The sequence below is a fragment of the Aotus nancymaae genome, unplaced genomic scaffold (assembly GCF_030222135.1).
Source record: "Aotus nancymaae isolate 86718 unplaced genomic scaffold, 86718_ANA_hifiasm-v0.15.2.pri h1tg000036l, whole genome shotgun sequence".
In the NCBI taxonomy this organism is placed as follows: domain Eukaryota; kingdom Metazoa; phylum Chordata; class Mammalia; order Primates; family Aotidae; genus Aotus; species Aotus nancymaae.
In genome coordinates, this window is record NW_026988450.1 from 50,474,690 (window position 1) to 50,495,582 (window position 20,893).

Sequence of the window (20,893 nt, forward strand, 5' to 3'; positions counted from 1 at the left end):
TGTAGTATATTACCAGTAAGCAGTTATTTCAGTGGGTCTAGTGGGTCTGTCCCACTTAAATGGCCTTTGTAAATATTCACAATCCATCACTTTGGCTCTTAGTTGAGACGAGCTGATAAGGCCACACTTAATATTGCTTCCTGCCTGTCTGAGTGTATGTCCACTGTGAGTGACATGTGGTTAAATCAGTGAGCTAACCATGAATCTTAATAGCTTAGGAAATATTCATCAGAACACTTTTCTCCTCTGGCTCCTGTAGTTCTAGGCAGGCTTTATGAGGGAGTGGAAAATAACCAGTCCATGTTAAGACTCCTGTATATTATGGCCACTAGCAGGAAGATCTCTATGAAGCACATGGCCAAAATGATGAACAGCTGCATAGCTCACCAGAGTGATCATTTGCTTTGCTGACATATAACTGCGTTGATACATTCAACCAAGATATTTTTCAGGTGTTCCCAGAAAAGTATATATATATATTTTTAACCTAAAAGTTAGTGTCTGATGAAGCTGTTGTAATCTTTAGAGCACCACCATACATTCTCTCTCAATTTTCCCTCTGATTTTTGTGATCACAGGAACCATAACCAGTGCATCTATGCTAGCACCTAGCACAGCCTCAGGAGCTTGGTAGGCACTTCAAAAATATTTCTTGCATGAATGACTTAAATAAAAATTCTCTGCCATTAGGGCTTCTCTAGGGACAGTAGATAGCATTTTCTGTCCGTGTGACTGTAGTGGACAAAATACTTTTGTCATGGAAAATCAGTAGGAGAATCAGACATAGCATGTCCTTTCCTTTCCCTTTCCCTCCCCTTCCCTTCCTTTTTTCCTTTCCTTTCCTTCCCTTTCCTTTTTCCTCTCCTCCCCTCCCCTCCCCTCCTGTGACGGAGTTTTGCTCTTGTTGTCCAGGCTGGAGTGCAATGGCACGACCTCGGCTCACTACAACCTCCACCTCCCGGGTTCAAGAGATTCTCCTGCCTCAACCTCCAGAGTAGCTGGGATTACAGATGCCCTCCACCACCCTGGCAAATTTTTATTTTTATTTTTAGTAGAGATGAAGTTTTACCATGTTGGTCAGGCTGGTCTCGAACTCGTGATCTCCAGTGATCCATCCACCTCAGCCTCTCAGAGCGCTGGGATTACAGGCCTGAGCCACCCAGCCTGTGTGTTCTTTCTTAGTAGTCTCTATCACTCAGTTCCTCTGAATCACCTGACCTTTGCATCTTTAGTCACTCTCTTTTTCTTTACTGTTCCTCAGTCCTTGTCAGGCCCCTGCTCTAAGCCCAGTGAATGTGTGGGTTTGTATTTCACTAGTGTTCTCCAGGCCCAGGGCTCTGTTTTGTCTTCCTGGGGACTCTATACACACCTGCCTCTCTGTATACACAACACAGAGGACCACTCTCCTTTGGTCACTGCTGGATCACTCATCTGTCTCCCATTTAGACTGTCAGCTCCCTGAAGCAGGGGTTTGGGTTTCTTTTCTAAGCCCTGTATCTAATGTTGTGTTTCACCCATCGTGGGCTTGTGTGGAAATTTACAGACTGAAAACATGAATTAAAGAAATGAATGAAGAAAATGAATGTATCGGTAGTTAGATTATCTTTTTTTTTTTTAAAAAAGCTACTTTTAATGATATACATATTTAAGATATACAACATGATGTTATGGAATACCTGGAGATACTTTATCTATCATCTAATATCCATCATCTCACAGTTACCCATTTCTGTTTTTGGCAAGAGCAGCTAAAATCTACTCATTTAGCATGGAATCCATATATAGTACACTTTTTCTTTTTTCCCGACCTCTCATCTACAGTACAGTTTTATTACTGATGATCCTCATGTTGTACCTTGGTTTGCTAGATTTGTTGGCAGAATTAGATTGTTGTTGAGCACTTGTTTTCAGATAGTGGCTGGAAGTGTGAGAGCCCAGGGGTCAGGGCACAGGGTTGCTGTGATCAGCCTGTCACTAAGCCCTGTCATCTGGCCTGACTGCTATGGATGTGGTACCCTACTAAGACATTCCTCAGTGCCAGGTGAGGACCTCAAAAAGAAAATAAAAATGAGGTTTATAGAGATGTAGCACTAAAAGTGAGATGCCTGGATTGCCAAAAGCCTACAGGCGTTGGGTTTGAAATGAACTAGAGGGGGTCTAGTAGTTAGATCAAAAATTCAAAAGGCCTTTATTTTATTCATTTATTTTGAGATAGGAACTCGCTCTGTCACCCAAGCTGGAGTGGAGTGGCACGATCTCAGCTCACTGCAGCCTTGACCTCCCAGGCTCAAGCAATCCTCCCATCACAGCCTCCCAAGTAGCTGGGACTACAGGCATGCACCACCACACTTGGCTAATTTTTAACCTTTTGGTAGAAATGAGATCTCACTATGTTGCCCATCCTGGTTTCAAACTCCTGAGCTCAGGCAATCCCCCTGCTTCGGTCTCCCAAGGTGCTGGGATTACAGGTGTGGGCCACTGCGCCTGGCTGAAAGGCCTTTAACATGTAGCCCGTTTCTCATGGCTTTGCATCCTACAAAGCTGCTTTCCATAGTGTTGCTGTGATGTGAGGAACTTCAGGTCCAAGGCTTAAAGGTGAATGGAAAACCCAGGGAATCAAATAAGACAAGCATTAAATAGTACATCTAATGACATAGTTTTCAGAATACATAATTGTACAATTTTAAAGCAATGAATAATTTAACATTTTAAATAAAAATAACATATGTGGCATCAAGTGAAAATAGTACAAAGAGTATATGACAGTGTGCCTGGATCTCCCCAAAAACCACCTCTTAATCATCAGTGTAGTTACCACGTAAACCTGTGTGCTACACTTATACCTCAACTCCATGATAAATCACTTTTAAATGGTATCAATGGTCTGCCATCCACTATGTAAAATGAGGAGAAATTTAGCTATTTACACTTCTCCCTCTCTTCTTACCAATATTTTATAATAAAATTATTTTTAGTTCTTTTGTTGGTCAGCGCTATAATCTGATGAATTTCCTGGAGTTTCCATTTTTTGGAATTCATGTGGTTTCCCTCGTGTCTCTTGATGTCCCTGTGCTGTAAGGTGAGGATGTTGATGCCTTCACTACACCTTCCCTCTCCTGTTTCAGATCTTACATTTACCAGCTCCTCTTTTACTTTTTCACTAACATGGAAGTATATTTGTATCTATATTTTGTCCTGCAGGGAGTGATCCTCAAGGGAAAAATGAAATCTGAAGACATTAAGTGACTTGAGTAAAGTTTCTTAGCTGGTTGATGTTACAGCTGGGGCTAAAACCTGGGGCATTTGACTCCCATTTTAGTAGGCTTTCTGCAGATAAACTCAGTGATTCACTCATCTAATGTTTATTGAGTGCTTATTTTCCTCCAGGCACTAGGTACCAGTAATACAAAAATAATAAGTGGTCTCAAATTGCATGCTTTATAATTAAGGAAGAAAGACAGATATGTAAACAAATAACTAGGTTTCAATGCAATCATGTGCAAAGGAAGGTGCTATCTGATTTTTTCTTTATATTCCACAGGTCAGAGATTAGAATAACTGCTATAACTATTAAAAGTGGCAGCTTTGATGTGTTGAGGAGACAGTGTTTTACTCAGGCCACTTATGCATATTTAAAAAATAAGTAAGACTTTGCTGATATGCTTCCAGGAAAGCAATTTAAGTGGTCTGTTTCAAGATTAAATATGAAAGCAGGTTTAAAAAATAATGTGCAATTATAAATTATATGTTTTATGCTCAGCATATTTTTATGTGAAAAGAACATCAAAATATTCTTTAGTTGTCCTTATGGGGTTGTTTAGTGTTTTGACTTAAAGTCTAAGGTTTATGCATTTGTTGTACATTCTTTTTATGGTGACTTGTGAACTTTTTCTTTTTCCTTTCCTCAGATTTTCATCACCGTGAATTGCTTGAGTACAGATTTCTCCTCCCAAAAAGGGGTGAAAGGACTTCCTTTGATGATTCAGATTGACACATACAGTTATAACAATCGTAGCAATAAACCCATTCATAGAGCTTATTGCCAGATCAAGGTCTTCTGTGACAAAGTGAGTAAAGATGAGAGTCTTTTTTTATAAAGGTATCTTTGTTATTAGGCATTACTTTTAATGGCATTTCTCCCTTGTCACCTTCACTTGTCCAGTGGTGTGAAAATGGTTACTTAACCCTTCACAGTGGGAGTGGTAATCTTTTATTCTCAGTTCCTGTTAGATATCTAGGAAGTCTTCAGTCAACAGTATTTTTTTTCAGTTTATCATTTTTATCACTAACTTAATGACTAACTGACTGTTTCTTAGTCAGCTCAGACTGGTATACCAAAAAACCATAGACTGGGTGGCTTAAACAACTGAAATGTATTCCTCAAAGTTCTAGAGGCTGGAAAGTCCAAGGTCAAGGCATCAGCTAATTTGGATCCTAGTGAGGGCTCTCTTCCTGGCTTGCAGACAGCTGCCTTCTCACTGTGTCCTCACATGGCATAGAGAGAGCACGTGCACAGCTCTCTGGTGTCTCTCTTCCTAAGGACACTAATTTTATCATAAATACTCTATCCTCATGACCTCATCTAAACCCAATTACCTCCCCAAAATTTCACCCCCAAATACCATTACATTGGGAATTTGGGGTCCAACTTATGAATTTTGGGGGTACACAAACTTTATAACACATTGTGCTGTAAGTTTGATCCAATTAGATAGCTCAAATAACAGATTAATACTCTTTACTGGGTGGAAACCCTGTCCCAGAGCATATTGGTACATCTGTTATTATGGGTTAAATGGGACCTATCTAGGACTTTTTGGAATGGAAATAGCACTTATAAAATAAGTTCATTAGTACATATGCACTTAGTCAACATGTACTTTGAATCTCCCTGAATCCCACCCCAAAAGAGTAAAAAAATTTGAACAGCAAAACTTAAAACCCCATGATTAGGTGACGGGAGAGCTTCACAAATCCCAAATATGAATAGGACCAAGCATCAACAGTCTCAAAACCTGTGTGATATCAGCATTTGCGAGGGAAAGTAATGGGGCCACTTGATAGCCAAATAACAGAAAACCTACAAAATTGTCCAAAGTACTCACTGGAAAGTGAAGTGGGTGTCTCAGGACAGCAGGTGAGACTCGGGTGGGAGGGAACAGATCTAGTGGATTTGCATTTGCTGGTGAGTGCAGGGGACTGAGCATTGAAATGTTATGAGCCCTATGAACTCTGAGAAGTTAGAAACTAAAGTTTCTTTCTAAGGCAAAACCCTGCTCTGGAAACAAAATAGTGCTCAGAGTAAAGTCCAAGCTGAGGTGGGAAAAAAAAAAAGGTAAAAAAGAAAGAGGAGGTCAAAATAAAAGTGAAGATGAAGATGGGACGAAATACAGAGTAGGCAGATCTCAGAAAAATCTGACTATTTTTGTATCACTTTGTGAACACAGCAGATGGGGAGCCTGGGAGCATGAAGCTAAGGAAATCCTGGCTCACTCATTTCACTTGAAAATGACCAACAGAAAAGAAAAAGCAATTAAATCCCATATAATGTTTCCTGAGAAAAGAGATTAAGATCAGACTGCCTTCCCTATGAATAATGAATGCCTATCAAAAAGGCCTACAAAACAGGTGAAAATCGTAGCCTAGTATTTCAAAATAAGCTAAATGAAATTAAAGAAATAATGGAAGTTTGAAGATCAACATAAATCACAATTTGAAAAATTCAACTTGAGATGTGTAGAAAAAATAGAATGACTTGAAAGGAGATAAGATGGAACTCATGGAATTTAGAAATAAAGAATTAAAATATATTAGAAATAAAAGCTATGCTAGAAGCAGTACAGAGTAAATAAATGTAAAAGATAATGCTTTAAGAAAACAAGCTGGAAAACAACAAAATTTTTTAAATCAGAGGAAATGAAGAAGGTGTGAGAGAAAATACAGATATAGATGAAAGGTAAAGAAGATGTAATATAGGCCAGGTGCATGGCTCACACCTGTAATCCCAGCACTTTGGGAGGCCAAGGTGGAAGGATCACATGAGTCCAGGAGTTTGAGGCCAGCTTAGGCAACAAAGCAAGACCCTCATCTCTACAGAAAAATGTAAACATTACCCAAGTTCAGTGATGCATGTCTGTAGTCCTAGGTACTCAGGAGGCTGAGGCAGGATGATTGTTTGAGTCCAGGAGTTTGAGGTTGCAGTGAACTATGCTCCAGCCTGGGTGATAGAGTGAGACCCTATCTTTAAAAAAAAAAAAAATTCAGCATACATATAATATAAATCTTTGAGAAAAAAAAGTGGGAGGGTGGAATAATAAAAATACGTATGCTTTAAATATATATTTAAATACATATGCTCTAAGGAAAACTTTAAACAGAAAATGTATGTATTTAAGCAGCCCACCACCCACTTGGGAAAATTGATCCAATATAACCAATACCAAATAGTTAAGTTATTGGACTTTTTGAAAAAAGAAAATAATATTATTTGGGCATCTCAGTAAATAAAATAAATATTAAATCACTTACAAGGCAAATTTGATTATCAAACTTTTCAACAGCAATACCTTGTCAGATAACAATGTTATTTAAGGTAACAAAGTAGAGAAAATGTGAGCCAAGAATTTTATACACAGCCAAATTGACTTTGAAGCCTAAAGAGAAACACAGGCACAACAAAATAAAATAAACAAACTCCCTAAATCCGGAGAATATTTCTTCTTAGAGACTCCAGTGGTGAACAAACTTTAGACAAGCAATGTTACTGTAAAGACACTGATAAAATGACTGGTGGTGAGCATTCAGGATCTGTTTGCCTGTAGATCTCATTCCAAATGATGGCAGAGACAGTGTGACAGTATATTCTGATAAGGTAGACATCGTACAATTATTTTAAAATTGGGAAGGATAGGAAGGAGGGTATATAAAAAATAAGATAAGTGGACTAACTGCTTATAGATATTCATTGTAAATGAAAGGATACTACTTCATATTCGATGCTGGGGAGAGAGGAAGGGAGAGACGATATTAGTAGCCAGTTCACTATTGCCCATCACTCCTTTTTAAAAATTATTTTTCCATAAGTTATTGGGGTGCAGGTGGTGTTTGGTTACATAAGTAAGTTCTTTAGTGGTGATCTGTGAGATTTTGGTGTGCCCATCACCTGAGCAGTACACACTGTACCATATTTGTAGTCTTTTATCCCTTGCCCCCCTCCCACTTTTCCCCAGAATCCCCAAAGTCCATCGTATCATTCTTATGCCTTTGCATCCTCATAGCTTAGCTCCCACATATCAGTGAGAACATGTGATGTTTGGTTTTCCATTCCTAAGTTATGTCACTTAGAACAATAGTCTCCAATCTTATCCAGGTCACTGCAGATGCTGTTAATTCAGCCCATCACTCTTAAAGGTGCTGCAGTCAGTTGTATTAAAGGTCTATGTGCTGTTAACATTCCTGAAAGTTCTGGTTTAGCAATAACAGAGCATTGAGAGAAGTAGGCTCCTGTGAGCAGAGAGCAGTGGCAGGAGGAAGCAGAGATGGGCCATGACAATTTCAGTTAATGCCAGTCATCCAGCTATCAGAGCAGCACAGCAATCAATAGGACAGTTTCCATGACACTGGTAGGACAATAGGACAGTACACAGTAGGACAGTTTAGGACAGTTCACAGTAGGACAATTCACAATACACAGAACTCAGTAGGACAGTTCATAGTACACAGTAGGACAGTGCACAGTAAGACAGTTCACAGTACATAGTAGGACAGCTCATAGTACACAATAGGACAGAGCACAGTACACAGTAGGACAGTACACAGTAAGTACACAGCAGGATAGTTCACAGTAGGACAGTTCATATTATATAGTACACAGTAGGACAGTATACAGTAGGACAGTTTAGGACAGTTCACAGTATACAGTAGGACAGTTCACAGTACACAGTAGGACTGTAGGACAGTACGCAGTAGGACAGTTCACAGTACACAGTAGGACTGTAGGACAGTACACAATAGGACAGTTCACAGTACACAGTAGGACAGTACACAGTAAGTACACAGCAGGATAGTTCACAGTAGGACAGTTCATATTATATAGTACACAGTAGGACAGTATACAGTAGGACAGTTTAGGACAGTTCACAGTACACGATAGGAGAGTTCACAGTACACGATAGGACAGTTCACAGTACACAGTAGGACTGTAGGACAGTACGTAGTAGGACAGTTCACAGTACACAGTAGGACAGTTTCCAGGACAGCAGGGATGTTTCTGTGACAATTTCTAGAGGGCTGTTAAATCAATAGACATAGTTGTGTAGAAATGGTGAAATATCAAAGGTACAGACAGCGTAAGTAATTTCCCCAGAGACACACAGGGAGAATGCAGAGGAGTTGGATGTAAATCTAGGCCTGATTTCAAACTCATTCTCCTGGAACTGATAAATAACTTTATACAAAAAATACTGAAATGACAACTGGCAATTCAAAACCCCAACAAAGAGCCAAAGTAGCCTTTAAAAACAAAACAAATAAAAAAAAAATCAACTTATGTCTTTAATTCAGCAATATTAAATATTAAGAAACATTTTCAAGCAATGTATAAGAGTTCCTTTTTAAAGCATAAATAACAAAGCATTTAAATGATTTGAATTCCCTTACTTTATTTCAGACATTCCAGGGGAGACTGTAGAATCCCCCTCTATGAATCCCCTTCTTAGAAATAAAGAATGAAGTTACAGATGAGGAGAAAGAGGGGAAGAATTAGAGGAATCTGACAATCCATTCTTTTTCACTTTGGCAGTTGGAATTACAAGTGAGAGAAAGGGTTAAGGATTCTCCTAAAATTATTTTACATTATAGTGTTAATGCAATAAGTCATAAGAAAAAGAAAGAATAAAAGCCTGTAGAATGCATGGAGAATGTTCTATTATTGTTCACCTATGTCCTAGAATGAGAGGGACTATGAGACGCTAAGAAGGCAAATAAAAGTATTGATTGATTATACCTTTTGTTTGAAAATATTTTTATACATTTTCATTCAGTTATTTTAACCTCTAAAAGGCAGAGGGCTAAAAAGAGGATTATATGGATTTTTCCAAAGCAGTTTTTCCTGAAGTCATGCTAAGAGGGTAATCTGTGACAAGGAAATAAACGGTTGGGAGAACCACTTATTTGTGTGAACATGTTTGTAAATATGCATGAAAACTGGGAAGACTATGTCGACAAATACCTTGCCAATCAGAAAGTAGGTGGCATTTCCAATAGCTCCTGTTTTGCCTATCAGTCTAGTAAATTTCAGTACTAAATAAAAGAAAATGGTTGGAGAATGTTGGGTAAATGGTAAGCATTTATTCCAAGTCAGTAGTGATGTCCAGAAGTTCTAGCAGGTAGTTACACATCCTGATGTTAAGGTTTGGGGGTAGGGGGTGGTGGTGTCAGGAAACTCATAAGGAAGAAATCTCATGGGTCCTGCAGGGTGGATTCATCGTAATTACCGTCAATTTCTTTAACAAACTAGACCTCAAATATTTTGCTGTAATTTGTCATCATATTTGCAGCTTTAATTTCAAAATCCAGGTAAAACTAATTCCTGAGAGATTAAAAAAAGAAAAGTTTAATATTTGTACCTTTCAAATGGGTGTGTAAATACAAATGCCCAATTTGAATTATCCTTTCAGGCAAAAGAGCTGAGAGCTATTCCTTTTTAAAACCATGAATTTTCTCATCACAGCCTACAGTTTTCAAAGATGGAATTCTGCACTATTTACAGTTCTCCACCTTGACTTCTAATTAATACACCTGTGAGACTACAGATGAAAATAAAGGGTTTCCCTAACCATTCTGGGTATTAAGATACTTCTACTGGAATGCATGTCTTAATACATTTTAAAAATTCAGGATCTGTTTATATAGCTATATAGATACCTATGTGTATATCTTTATGCTAACATTAAGTACTTTCGCAATCTTTCGTGAAGATTTTGTATTACTGCAGATAATAGCTACATATTATGGAAAAACTGAGAAAGCCACATTTTCTTAAAATAAATGTAAGAGGAACAACTTAAGTGTTAAATAAAAAATAAAGACAGCCATCACCTCTCAAGTGGCAGCAAAAATGATCACAATATAGGCAGGAATTTTTCAGATGTATTTTCCAAATTTAACACTCTATAGTGAATATTTAGATGGAGGGAATTATTTTCAAATGATAAATTTGGTATTTGTAGCGAATTATACTCTCTGGAAGAACTAGACTTTTGCACTTTAATAAGAATAGAAAGAATATTTTCTAAAAGCTTTAGGTCACAAAGGATCGTAGGAAGAGGTGGAATATTTGGAAGGTCTTGCTCAAGGGATGTTTTCTCCACCTTCATTGAATGTATTGAAGCTTCCCAGGGTCACTGTGAAGTCGAAAGCTTTATTCTAGAAATAAGAATTGTGGTTCTCTCAAGAGTAGATACTATCAGAATTGTTTTGTCATGCTGATAGCTGGGCATTCTGGGCAGTAAATTTCTTTTGTAGAAGGGCTACCATCTGCTTTATAGATACTTTATGTTTTACGTTAATTCTTTGGGTTTGGCATATAAAAGAATGCCTGAAAAATAATAAGCAAGTGATTTTTCTAAATATCTACATTGAACATACAGGCTCACTTCATTTTATTGTGCTTTGCTTTATTTTGCTTCACAGAAAATGAATTTTTACAAATGGAAGTTTTATGACAACTTGTATCAATCAAGTTTATCAGCTCCATTTTGCCAACAGCCTGTGTTCACTTCATGTCTCTGTGTCACATTTTGTTGATTCTCTCAACATTTCAAACATTTTCATTATTATTATGTCTGTCATGGTAATTTGTGATCAGTGATCATTGGTGTTACTGTTGCAAGTGTTTTTGAGCACCCCCAACTCCACCCATATAAGATGGTGAACTTCATTGATCAGTGTTGCGTAGTGTTCTGATTGCTCCAAGAGAGACTTGGGAAAACCACTTATTAGTGTGAACATGTTTGTAAATATACATAAAAACTGAGAAGCCCTTCCCCAGTCTCTCTCCTTCTCTTCCTTTGGTCTTCCTATTGCCTGAGACACACAATATGAAACCAAGCCAATTAATAAACCTACAATGGCCCCTGAGTGTTCAAGTGAAAGGAAAGTTGCATCTCTCTCACTTTAATCAAAAGCTAGAAATGATTAAGTTTAGGGAGGAAGGCATGTCAAAAGCTGACACAGACCAAGAGCTGGGCCTCTTGTAACACTTAGCCAAGTTGTGAATGCAAAGGAAAAGTGCTTAAAGGAAATTAAAAGTGCTACTCCAGTGAACACACAAATGATAAGAAAGTAAAACAGCCCTATTGCTGTTGTGGAGAAAGTTGTGGATAGAAGATTAAACCAGCCACAACATTCCCTTAGGCCAAAGTCTAATCCAGAGCACTGCCCTAACTCTTTTCAACTCTATGAAGGCTGAGAGAGATGAGGAAACTGCAGAAGAAAAGTTTGAAGCTAGCAGAGATCACTTCATGAGATTCAAGCAAAGAGATCATCTCCATAACATAAGTGTGCAAGATTAAACAGCAAGTGCTGATGTACAAGCTGCAAGTTATGCAGAAGATGTAACTAAGGTCATTGATGAAGGTGGCTGTGCTAAACAACATATTTTCATTGCAGAAGAAACAGCTTCCTATTGGGAGATGTCACCTAGGACTTTCATAGCTAGAGACAAGTCAATTCCTGGCTTGGAAGCTTCAAAGGAGAGGCTGACTTTCTTGTTAGGGGTTAATGCAGCTGCTGTCTTTAAGTTGAGGTCAATGTTCATTTACCATTTCAAAAATCCTGGAGTCCTTAAGAATCTTGCTGTATCTAGTCTGCTTTTGCTCTGTAAATAAAACAACAAAGCCTGGATGACAGCTGATGTGTTTTCAGTGGGCTTAATTTTAAGCCCACTGTTGAGACCTACTGCTCAGGAAAAAAAGGATCCCTTCTAATTGACAGTGTTCCTAGTCACCCAAGAGCTCTGGTGAAGATGTACAAAAAGATTAATCTTGTTTTCATGCCTGCGAACACAGCAACGTCCATTCTGCAGCTCATAGATCAAGGAATAATTTTGATTTTCCAGTCTTATTATTTAAGAAATATGTTTGATAAGGCTGTTGCTGCTGTAGATAGTGATTCCTCTGATGGATCTGGGCAAAAGAAATTGAAAGCCTTTTGGAAAGAATTCCCCATTTCAGATGCCATTAAAAACATTCACGATTCATGTGGGAAGAGGTCAAAATATTCACATTAACAAGAGTTTGGAAGTTGATTCCAGCCCTCATGGATGACTTTGAGGTGTTCAGTACTTCAGTAGAAGAAGTAACTGCAGATGTGATGGAAATAGCAAGACTAGAACTGGAAGTGGAGCCTAAAGATGTGATTGAATTGCTGCGATCTCATATGAAAACTTGAACATATGAGGAATTGCATCTTATGGATGAGCAAAGAAAGTAAGACAGAATCTACTACTGGTGAAGAGCCTGTGAACATTGTTGGAATGACAACAAAGAATTTAGAATATTACATAAACTTAGTTGATAAAGCAGCAGCAGGGCTTCAGAGGATTGATTCCGATTTGGAAAGAAGTCTTACTGTGGGTCAAGTGCTATCAAACAACATCGCATGTTACGGAGAAATCTTTCCTGAAAGGAAGAGTTAATTGATGCATCAAACTTCATTTTTGTCTTATTGTAAGAAATTGCTATATCATCCCAGCCTTCAGCAACCCCCACCCTGATGAGTCAGCAGCTATCAACATCGAGATAAGACAATATATTAGCAAAAAGATTACAACTTGCTAAAGCCTCAGTGTCTTTTTTTTAAAAACAAGTATTTTTAAAAATATGTACATTTTTTAGACATAATGCTATTGCACACTTGTTATAGTATAGTGCAAACATAACCTCTCTATGCACTGGGAAACAAAAAACAAAAAAAATGTGACTCTCTTTATTTCAATATTTGGTTTATTATGGGGGTCTGGAACTGAACCCACAGTACCTCTGAGGTATGCCTGTATATAAATCTTGAAACAGATTATTTCTTGACCCTTCCTCATAAATAGCACAAAATAAAACATTAATTCAGATATCAAATTCCTTGACCCAACTTGGGGTGTTTCTTGGGGCAGCTGTTATTTATACAGGTTAACAAATATCTAAATTTTATTTATATTAAATGTTACATCGTACAGAGCTCCAAACACATAGAAAAATGCCTTTCATGGACCCAATAAAAAAATTGTTTCTATTACAGACTTAACTATTTTGAAGAACCCATTTGCTTATGTTTCATATCCAATTGAAGATTGTATCTGCGCATTTAACACTTCATTTTTTGAAAACATGTTTTCTAGCACAAAAATTGTGCGAAAACTTTATATATCGTGAAGAGACTTCCCAAGCAGATAGTTTTATGTTTTATGCCCCTCTTGCTGTGAGTTTCCAAGATCTACGACTGTCAATGACAATTCAAAGTTTCAAATGAAGCACTATAAAATTACCCCCTTCAGTAGTAAGTAAAATAATGATTCCATTTGGTAGTTTTTAAAATATAAAAGTGTATATTTAAATTATCTGGTTAAAATATGAAGCTATTTCAATTCTATTATGTAAAACTCTTAGAAAAACCCTGGCACAGAGTTAGCTGTTATTACTCATTCTCTAAAAATTAGTTTAAAAGCCATACACCATCTCTTCCATGGAGCTTTCATTGACCACAAATTCTCATTGTGTCATGACATCATATTGGCCAGAATTGGGAATCTGCTTTTCTACAAAAGCCAATTTGATAAGCAAAAAATATATCTCATTGTTTTATATAAGTCAAACCACTTGTGTGTCTTTTTCTGTGAACTGCCTATTTCATGACTCTTGTCCATTTTTCTTTCAGTATGTTAGCTGTTTTCAAAATTTGAATCATTTATATGTTAAGGATTTGATATTTTATTTGTTATTTTATTGCAAGTATTTTCACCAACTTGTCCTTTGTCTCTTAATTGATTTGCATACAGAAGGATTACATTTTTATATTAAATCTTACCTGTTTTATACATGATGATGTGGGGACAGTTTCTGGAGGGTGAAAGGTTGCTGGCTGGTCTGTGCATTGCTGCTCCCCAAATCTGCCACCACAATGGGCAAGAACTGCAAATGTGAATCTGAGACTCAGGGAAGGAGTTTAGGCTGGAGATGTCAATCAGGGTGTCACCTGCCTAGTGCCTTGTGAAAACAAAGATGCAGATTAATTCTTCCACGGCAAGAGTGGAAATAGAGCAAGGTAAAGGAACCCATGTTGGAATGTCTGTATTTGGGGGACAAGGAGAATAAAATGAATTAGCAAAGCTTGTATAGAGAAATAAAGAGGAAAGATAGAGTATCATCACAGGCAATGAAGTAAAGAGATATAAGGTGATGGTCAATTGGTTAAGTAGGATGCGATTTGGCAATTTAGCAAGAGGAATCCATGAAAAAGCCAAGCTGCAAAAACAGAGGAGCAAAAAGGAGTTGAATAGACTAAACATTTTTCTGTTTGGTTGAATGAGCACCATCTCTAAGAACATATGGAAATACTGAAACAAAAACAAAAATTATACTTACGTGTGTACAAAGTGGTCCTACATCTTGTGTGGTTTCCTGATGGCTTCTTTCATTTCCACCACTATAATAATTTTTTGAAGTTTAAAAGGAAAGCAAAGGAAACATTTTATAGGGAATTCACATTTTAAAGCCCTCTTCATGCCTAGGAATAAATTTAATGGGTCAATGCTTCATTTTCTGTCATTTTATTATAATCACTAAAGTTACTTAATGGGTTGCACTGGGTTAGGGAACTGGGTTGATTCTTTCCATATGGATTCAAAACTGAATTTCTTTAAATAGGAAAGATACCAAAAAAGGAGAGAAAATCTAGGAGAGGCAGGATCCCTCACAGGTCACAAATGTGATATAGACTTATGAGTGGTAGTGGCTTTCAGAGCCAAAGCTCAACCTTGCCAGAGGAATGAAAATGGGGCTGCCTGGTCTCCTCCACTGCTGTATTGTTTCGTATCCTCATGACTTACGTGTGACATGACTTTTGCATGCTCTGCTAATATGCCTGACATTGTCTATTTGTTTTTTCTTTTTTCCTATCAGGGAGCAGAAAGAAAAATCCGAGACGAAGAGAGAAAGCAGAACAGGAAGAAAGGGAAAGGCCAGGCTTCCCAAACTCAATGCAACAGCTGTGAGTTTCACTGAGACTAATGTTGCTTTCTACAGGGGAACCTCGATGTGGGCTGTGTCCACTGGGGGAACAGGTGGAAGAAGTGGGCTGCAGGTACAACTACATACATACAAGGCATGGCTTGCTTTCCCCTGGCAGTGGAGACAGATGATTGATTATTCCTGTGAAAAGCAAATAGAATCACATGAGCACAGTGTGTTTGAGCTAGGAAGGACTTTGTAATAACATGGAGACCAACATCCTCCTTCTGCAGACAAGGAATCTTGGGTGCATAAAGGGACAGAAGGGTGTGAGGGACCCCATGCTTCACCTCAGGAGTGCTCAGTTGAAGTCCACGCTCCTGTTGGTTTTGCTGGGATAGGGGTAGTGGGGGATGCTAAAGTGTATTCATATCTGTGGTATTCAAAAAGCTTCACAGGAGAAAATCATGGACTTTAAGACTCGGACCTAGAGTTGAGAGTTCTTAGTCGTATATTACTCTGTCATTTATGAGTTTTGTGATCCCATCCAGCCTCTGATGGGAAGTTGGCTGCCATCCCTTTACAGAAGAAGAGTGACATCACCTACTTCAAAACCATGCCTGATCTCCACTCCCAGCCAGTTCTCTTCATACCTGATGTTCACTTTGCAAACCTGCAGAGGACCGGACAGGTATGACCTACCAGCTTATGTCCACCTCCCATCCATCCACAGGGCAGGTAGGGCCTTAAAATAGAAGCAGTGTTGACCTCAAAAAAAACTTACCTTCCATTTACTAGAGAAAAAATTAATGTCATTCCCTCTAGTAAATGCATTTTTATAGAAAGGAATGTCTCGGGAGAGGAAACTAAGTCAGAGAGGAGAGTAAGCTGATATTAGTGAAGTCTTGACAAAGAGTGGAAGAGGAAGAAAGTAAGAAGGCTGATAACCCGTGAATTGTGTTCTGACAGCTTTGTCGTGGCCGGGATTATCCTGACGCAATAGAGCCCCACCTAATGGTGGGAAGTTGAACTGCACCTAAAACTTCATAAAGTTGCACAAGGGGAAAGTCTCAGCTTAAATAAAACTCCATCAACAAATTTTCACTTAGTAAATAAAAAGTTCCCATTTAATAGGTAAATCATTTCACATCAAAAGAAAAATAAGGTTGTAGACAATCCCCCTTTAAAAAACCTCCTCTCTTCTAGTTATATCTACAAGTGAAACGAAAGATCTCAAACTAACATAAATGTCCAATAATTAACTCATTATGGTAGCTCAAGTTGATGGAATATTATGCGGTCACTAAAATTTTAATTATGGAAACTACATAGCAACATGAGACCTCGTTATGATAATGTTCAGTGGGAAGAAAATGTAGAATAGTAATTTGTGTTTATATTATCATCCCAAATATATAACTGAATTTGAAGGGAGCAAGAAAAATTGCAACACTTTTTACAGGGTTATGAGATATGGCCGATTTTTCTTTTTTTTTTTTGGTATTATTTCTGTTATGTGATAAAAATTGTGTGAAAAAGAAAAAATAATTATTTCCTTAGCATTAGCCAGAATTATTTTTTACCAAACCAATTGGGTTTTAATGAATTTTTGTATCCATTAGTTTTCTTTTAAACCCAAAGTCCTTTAAGGAAACATCTGTTTTGAGAAATAAAGGCATACTGACACATTCAAGTTTTTCTTCCATTCTAAGCATGCAGACACTCATTGGAATTGACCTTACTGTAGAAAGAAATCACTATTGGCTTTACTTTCTCTTTTGCATGTATTTTGTCCCCCAGTATTCAGTGTGTTCTTTCATTATATTCATGAGACAAAGCAACTCTACAACCACAGCTTTTTTGTTATTATTCATGACCCAACATGGGAATAAAATGCCTATAGCTGTTTCTTAAAACCCAATGGCCGGGTGTGGTGTAATCCCAGCACTTTGGGAGGCCGAGGTGGGTGAATCAAGGTCAGGAGATAGAGACCATCCAGGCCAACATGGTGAAACCCTGTCTCTACTATAAGTACAAAAATTAGCTGGGTGTGGTGGTGCATGCCTATAGTCCCAACTACTTGGGAGGCTGAGGCAGGAGAATCGCTTGAACCTGGAAGGCAGAGGTTATAGTGAGCCAAGATCATGCCACTACACTCCAACCTGGCGACAGAGCAAGACTCCGTCTCAAAAGCAAAGCAAACAAACAAAAAAACGTTAAAAACCAATTTAACATTTTCATCCTGTCTTATTTGATGGATAAGAACAAGGACACAAAGTAGGGAGGAAGAATTTTATAATTTATCAAGATAAGCGTGCCAGCACTTATTTATTTATTTAATTCCCAAGACCATGGTGGTGATTTGTGTCTGCACTGTCTGTGCCCCATGGGATTTTATGGAGCTAGGTTTCCACACCTTCCAGAAGAAGGGCTAATTGAGTTAAATTGTTCTTATTGTTTGGTTTATTGTCATGACTCTGGCCTCAGTTCCATGTCAAAGCTGACAACCTGACCAGTTCTTTTGACAAGATTTCTCCAAAATATACAAAGTGTAAACTAATCTTAAGAGGAAAAGTGGCCCTATCTGGCTGCTCCTGACTGTCAGTCCACTGACCTGTCTTGTCCCCTGAATGTCATGAGCCAGGCTGTCAGCCTGAGGCGGAATCAGAAGGCAAGTGCAGACTTCACAATCTGTTGGTTTCAGCAGTTGTCAGACAGCCCAATCGGTGCCTCCCTGTATATCCTTCCTATATATCCCGCTGTATATCCTGCCTGTATATCCCCCTATATGTCCTGCCTGTGTATCCCCCTGTATATCCGTAGGCCTTCCTCAGAGCTCTTTGGCTTCTTCCATGGCCTTGGATTTGGAGATGAGGGGTCAGTGAAGAAGCCTGCTCTGAGCTTCTGGAAACAAAGGAACACGCTCAACTGTCTCTAGAATAACCTGTGACTATGCTGTGGTTGATCAGGTAACTTAGCTGAAGGAAAGGAGCTTGGACAGTGGCTGGCTAGGGGCTTTAAGCCTGTGTTTTCTCAAAAAAGGATAGATGCCTGGGAGATCCTTCCAAAGACAGGAGGGAAGAGGCAGTGCCATGGCGTTAGATTTGGGGATGGGGCAGAGACTGGCCAACTTTGACCTGCAAAACAACAGTTCTCAGTGGCAGGTCAAAGGATATGGCTGGTTTCCCTTAAGGGGATAGTAAGATAAAGGGGAGCAAGAGAGACTCAAGGACTGGTGTGTATCTCAGAAACCACTGCAGTCCTGAGACTTGCTAAAATCAGCTGCATTGCAGCTGTGCCCAACTGCAGGGCCAGCAGTCCTGCGGTTCTCATGGCCAGTGAGGCACCTGAGAGCTATACTAAAACTACAGGGCAGCAGTCCCTGTTCACTCAAGGACATGACTTGGGGAATGGGTTTTTTCACTGTCAGTCCACATGCCCCCCAGCCTTCCCGTTATCTCATTGATTCACATATGGATTGAAATATTTTTCAGATACTTATCAAAACTAATATGAAGGAATAAATCCAATGTACAGGCTCTATGGAGCCCTTCAGTTTTACTCACCTGATATTGAATCCCTGATATTCAGGCTGTTTATTTCTGGATGTTTTAAAGGTCATGTGATTAGGTGAGATTGGGAAAAATTGGTGGGATGCAGAGGCATCATTGTTTTAGATAATATCTACTTTGCAGGCATCAGCCTTCCCCAAAACACTTGAACCCAAGGAGAACTCTTCCCTTCCCTCACACGCTCAGAAATCATCTCTTGCACTGTTGTTTGTAAACAAACTTTCCCCATATCATAGGAGTTCTTGATAAGGATTTGGATTCCTGAGTTCCATCCTTGATCTTTTGAATTAAAATTTTCCAAGTGAGTTCCAGGACTTTTTGTTTATGATAAAGTTTCCAGATGTTTTTATACACTCTAAAGTTTGAAAAACATGCTCTAAAAATTAAGTTAGGGCAATGGACCCAACAGCTGACAAGAAAGAAATTGTCGGTCCTTATGGATAAGGAGGAGAAATGACAAAGAAGAGACAGTGGTAGGGACAGTGAAGTAGAGGCCATTCAGGAGGGTGGGAAGATACCTAAGAGAAGGCTGCTTCCATCTTTGAGTCACCAGCCAACTTTGCAGAGGCCAGGAGTCAGGCCAGAGAGATGCACTATGTCACGTTTAAAGAAAGCAGTAAAAAACACAAGCCAACATGGGGAACTTTTTCAAAACAATCCAGTTGTATGGCCGGTGGAATGCCCCAGCCTTCTTCACTTAGGTAGGTTACTCCATATTCATGAAATTAGGCAGTCCTGTTCATGCTCTGAATGCCACACTGAGACTTGAGGTGGGGAGAAAAAACTTACCTCCATTGCTTTCCGTTTAAGAAGAAACTAAGTATACAGTACAATACTAGCCATTAAAAAATTAAGAGGAAAAATTCCTGTAGAAATCTGAGCTAATGACTAGAATGACTCATTCCCAGAGTTCCAAGTAACCAGTCTTGTTTTATAACCAGGTCTAGGTTTGCAGCATCCCAGGAACTGCCAAGAGCCTTTGAGAAGGTTTGTGGGGAGGTTGTCTGTCTAGGCATAGCTGTTTCTCTCCAAGGCTGGGGCAGGGATAGTGACTAGATGTACTAGCATCAGAGGCTACTTTTGAGTTAATATGTAAATGTCTGATACTCACTCACATATTATTCTTCACCCAAACACAACAGTCTTGACACACACAGATAAAGCTGAGAAAAGGCCCACAATTAATGTTTACAAATAATGGGGCTAAGAGGACATATATTCATAGCAGATGCCCTCTGGATTTCTCCCATGGTTCTATAAAATAATAAGAATGCTTTGTAATTTCTTTAATCTGATTCTGCCTTCTGCCATGCCAACTCCCTAGTCTGTCTTTGGAGATCTTCCTTCTGGCCAGGAACACCTTCCAGAGCTAAATGACCTTTCCCGGCCTGAAGACTGTTGACTCCTAAATTTCTGTGGTTCCGGGATGCCGGGATAACCTGGGCCCCTTGGGGGAGTAAGTAGACAGGCCTAGTTACTGTCATGCTGCTCTCTTACCCCACTCTCTATCCCCCACGTGGTCCACAGGCAAGTCGACTCCAGACACTGTGCTGCACGGGAGCAGGAAAAGGACCCACCCTACAAAGCCAGAGCCTTTGTAAGCAGTGGATTTTAGATCCCACCAAAATGTCTCCTTAATGTCAAGAGTAAGATTTGGCTTAATGTCAGAGTTAATCTAACCAGACTGACTTTAGCTAGAAATAATCAGATTTCCAATTGTATTTCACTAAAATCTAAACATTAACCCCACGGAGATTATAAGGAGGTTAAAAATGCATTTCCTTAGAAACACACACACACACACCACACAATATCCTTAAAAAGGTTAGTATTTGCCTTTTTCAGTTTATGCCTTAGGCAAGTCTGTACATCACATGATATTTTTCCATTTCGTGTCTCTGACCTACAGTAAGCCTATTGTTTTGTTCCACAGGTGTATTACAACACGGATGATGAACGAGAAGGGTAAGACACTCAGTTCTTTCATTTCAACACCTCAAGTCAGTGGTAATGGCATTTTCAGCACTGGGTAACTCTAGGTAAGAAGTAAAACTGTCCTCTTACCTCAGGGCTCAGAGCTGAGAGATGCTTGATTCTGGG

General features: G+C 38.9%; 1 protein-coding gene across 3 annotated transcripts in view; it reads left to right on the forward strand.

Annotated features, from left to right (window-relative positions):
* Positions 1-20,893, forward strand: part of GRHL2 (grainyhead like transcription factor 2) — a 185,750-nt gene that overhangs the window by 130,300 nt on the left and 34,557 nt on the right. For all 3 annotated transcript variants that reach the window (XM_012455851.3, XM_064384460.1, XM_012455854.3), the window contains exons 9-12: positions 3,909-4,067; positions 15,174-15,261; positions 15,773-15,912; positions 20,727-20,758. In XM_012455851.3, the coding sequence (XP_012311274.1) occupies positions 3,909-4,067; positions 15,174-15,261; positions 15,773-15,912; positions 20,727-20,758 (419 nt within the window). The remainder of the gene's footprint in view (positions 1-3,908; positions 4,068-15,173; positions 15,262-15,772; positions 15,913-20,726; positions 20,759-20,893) is intronic.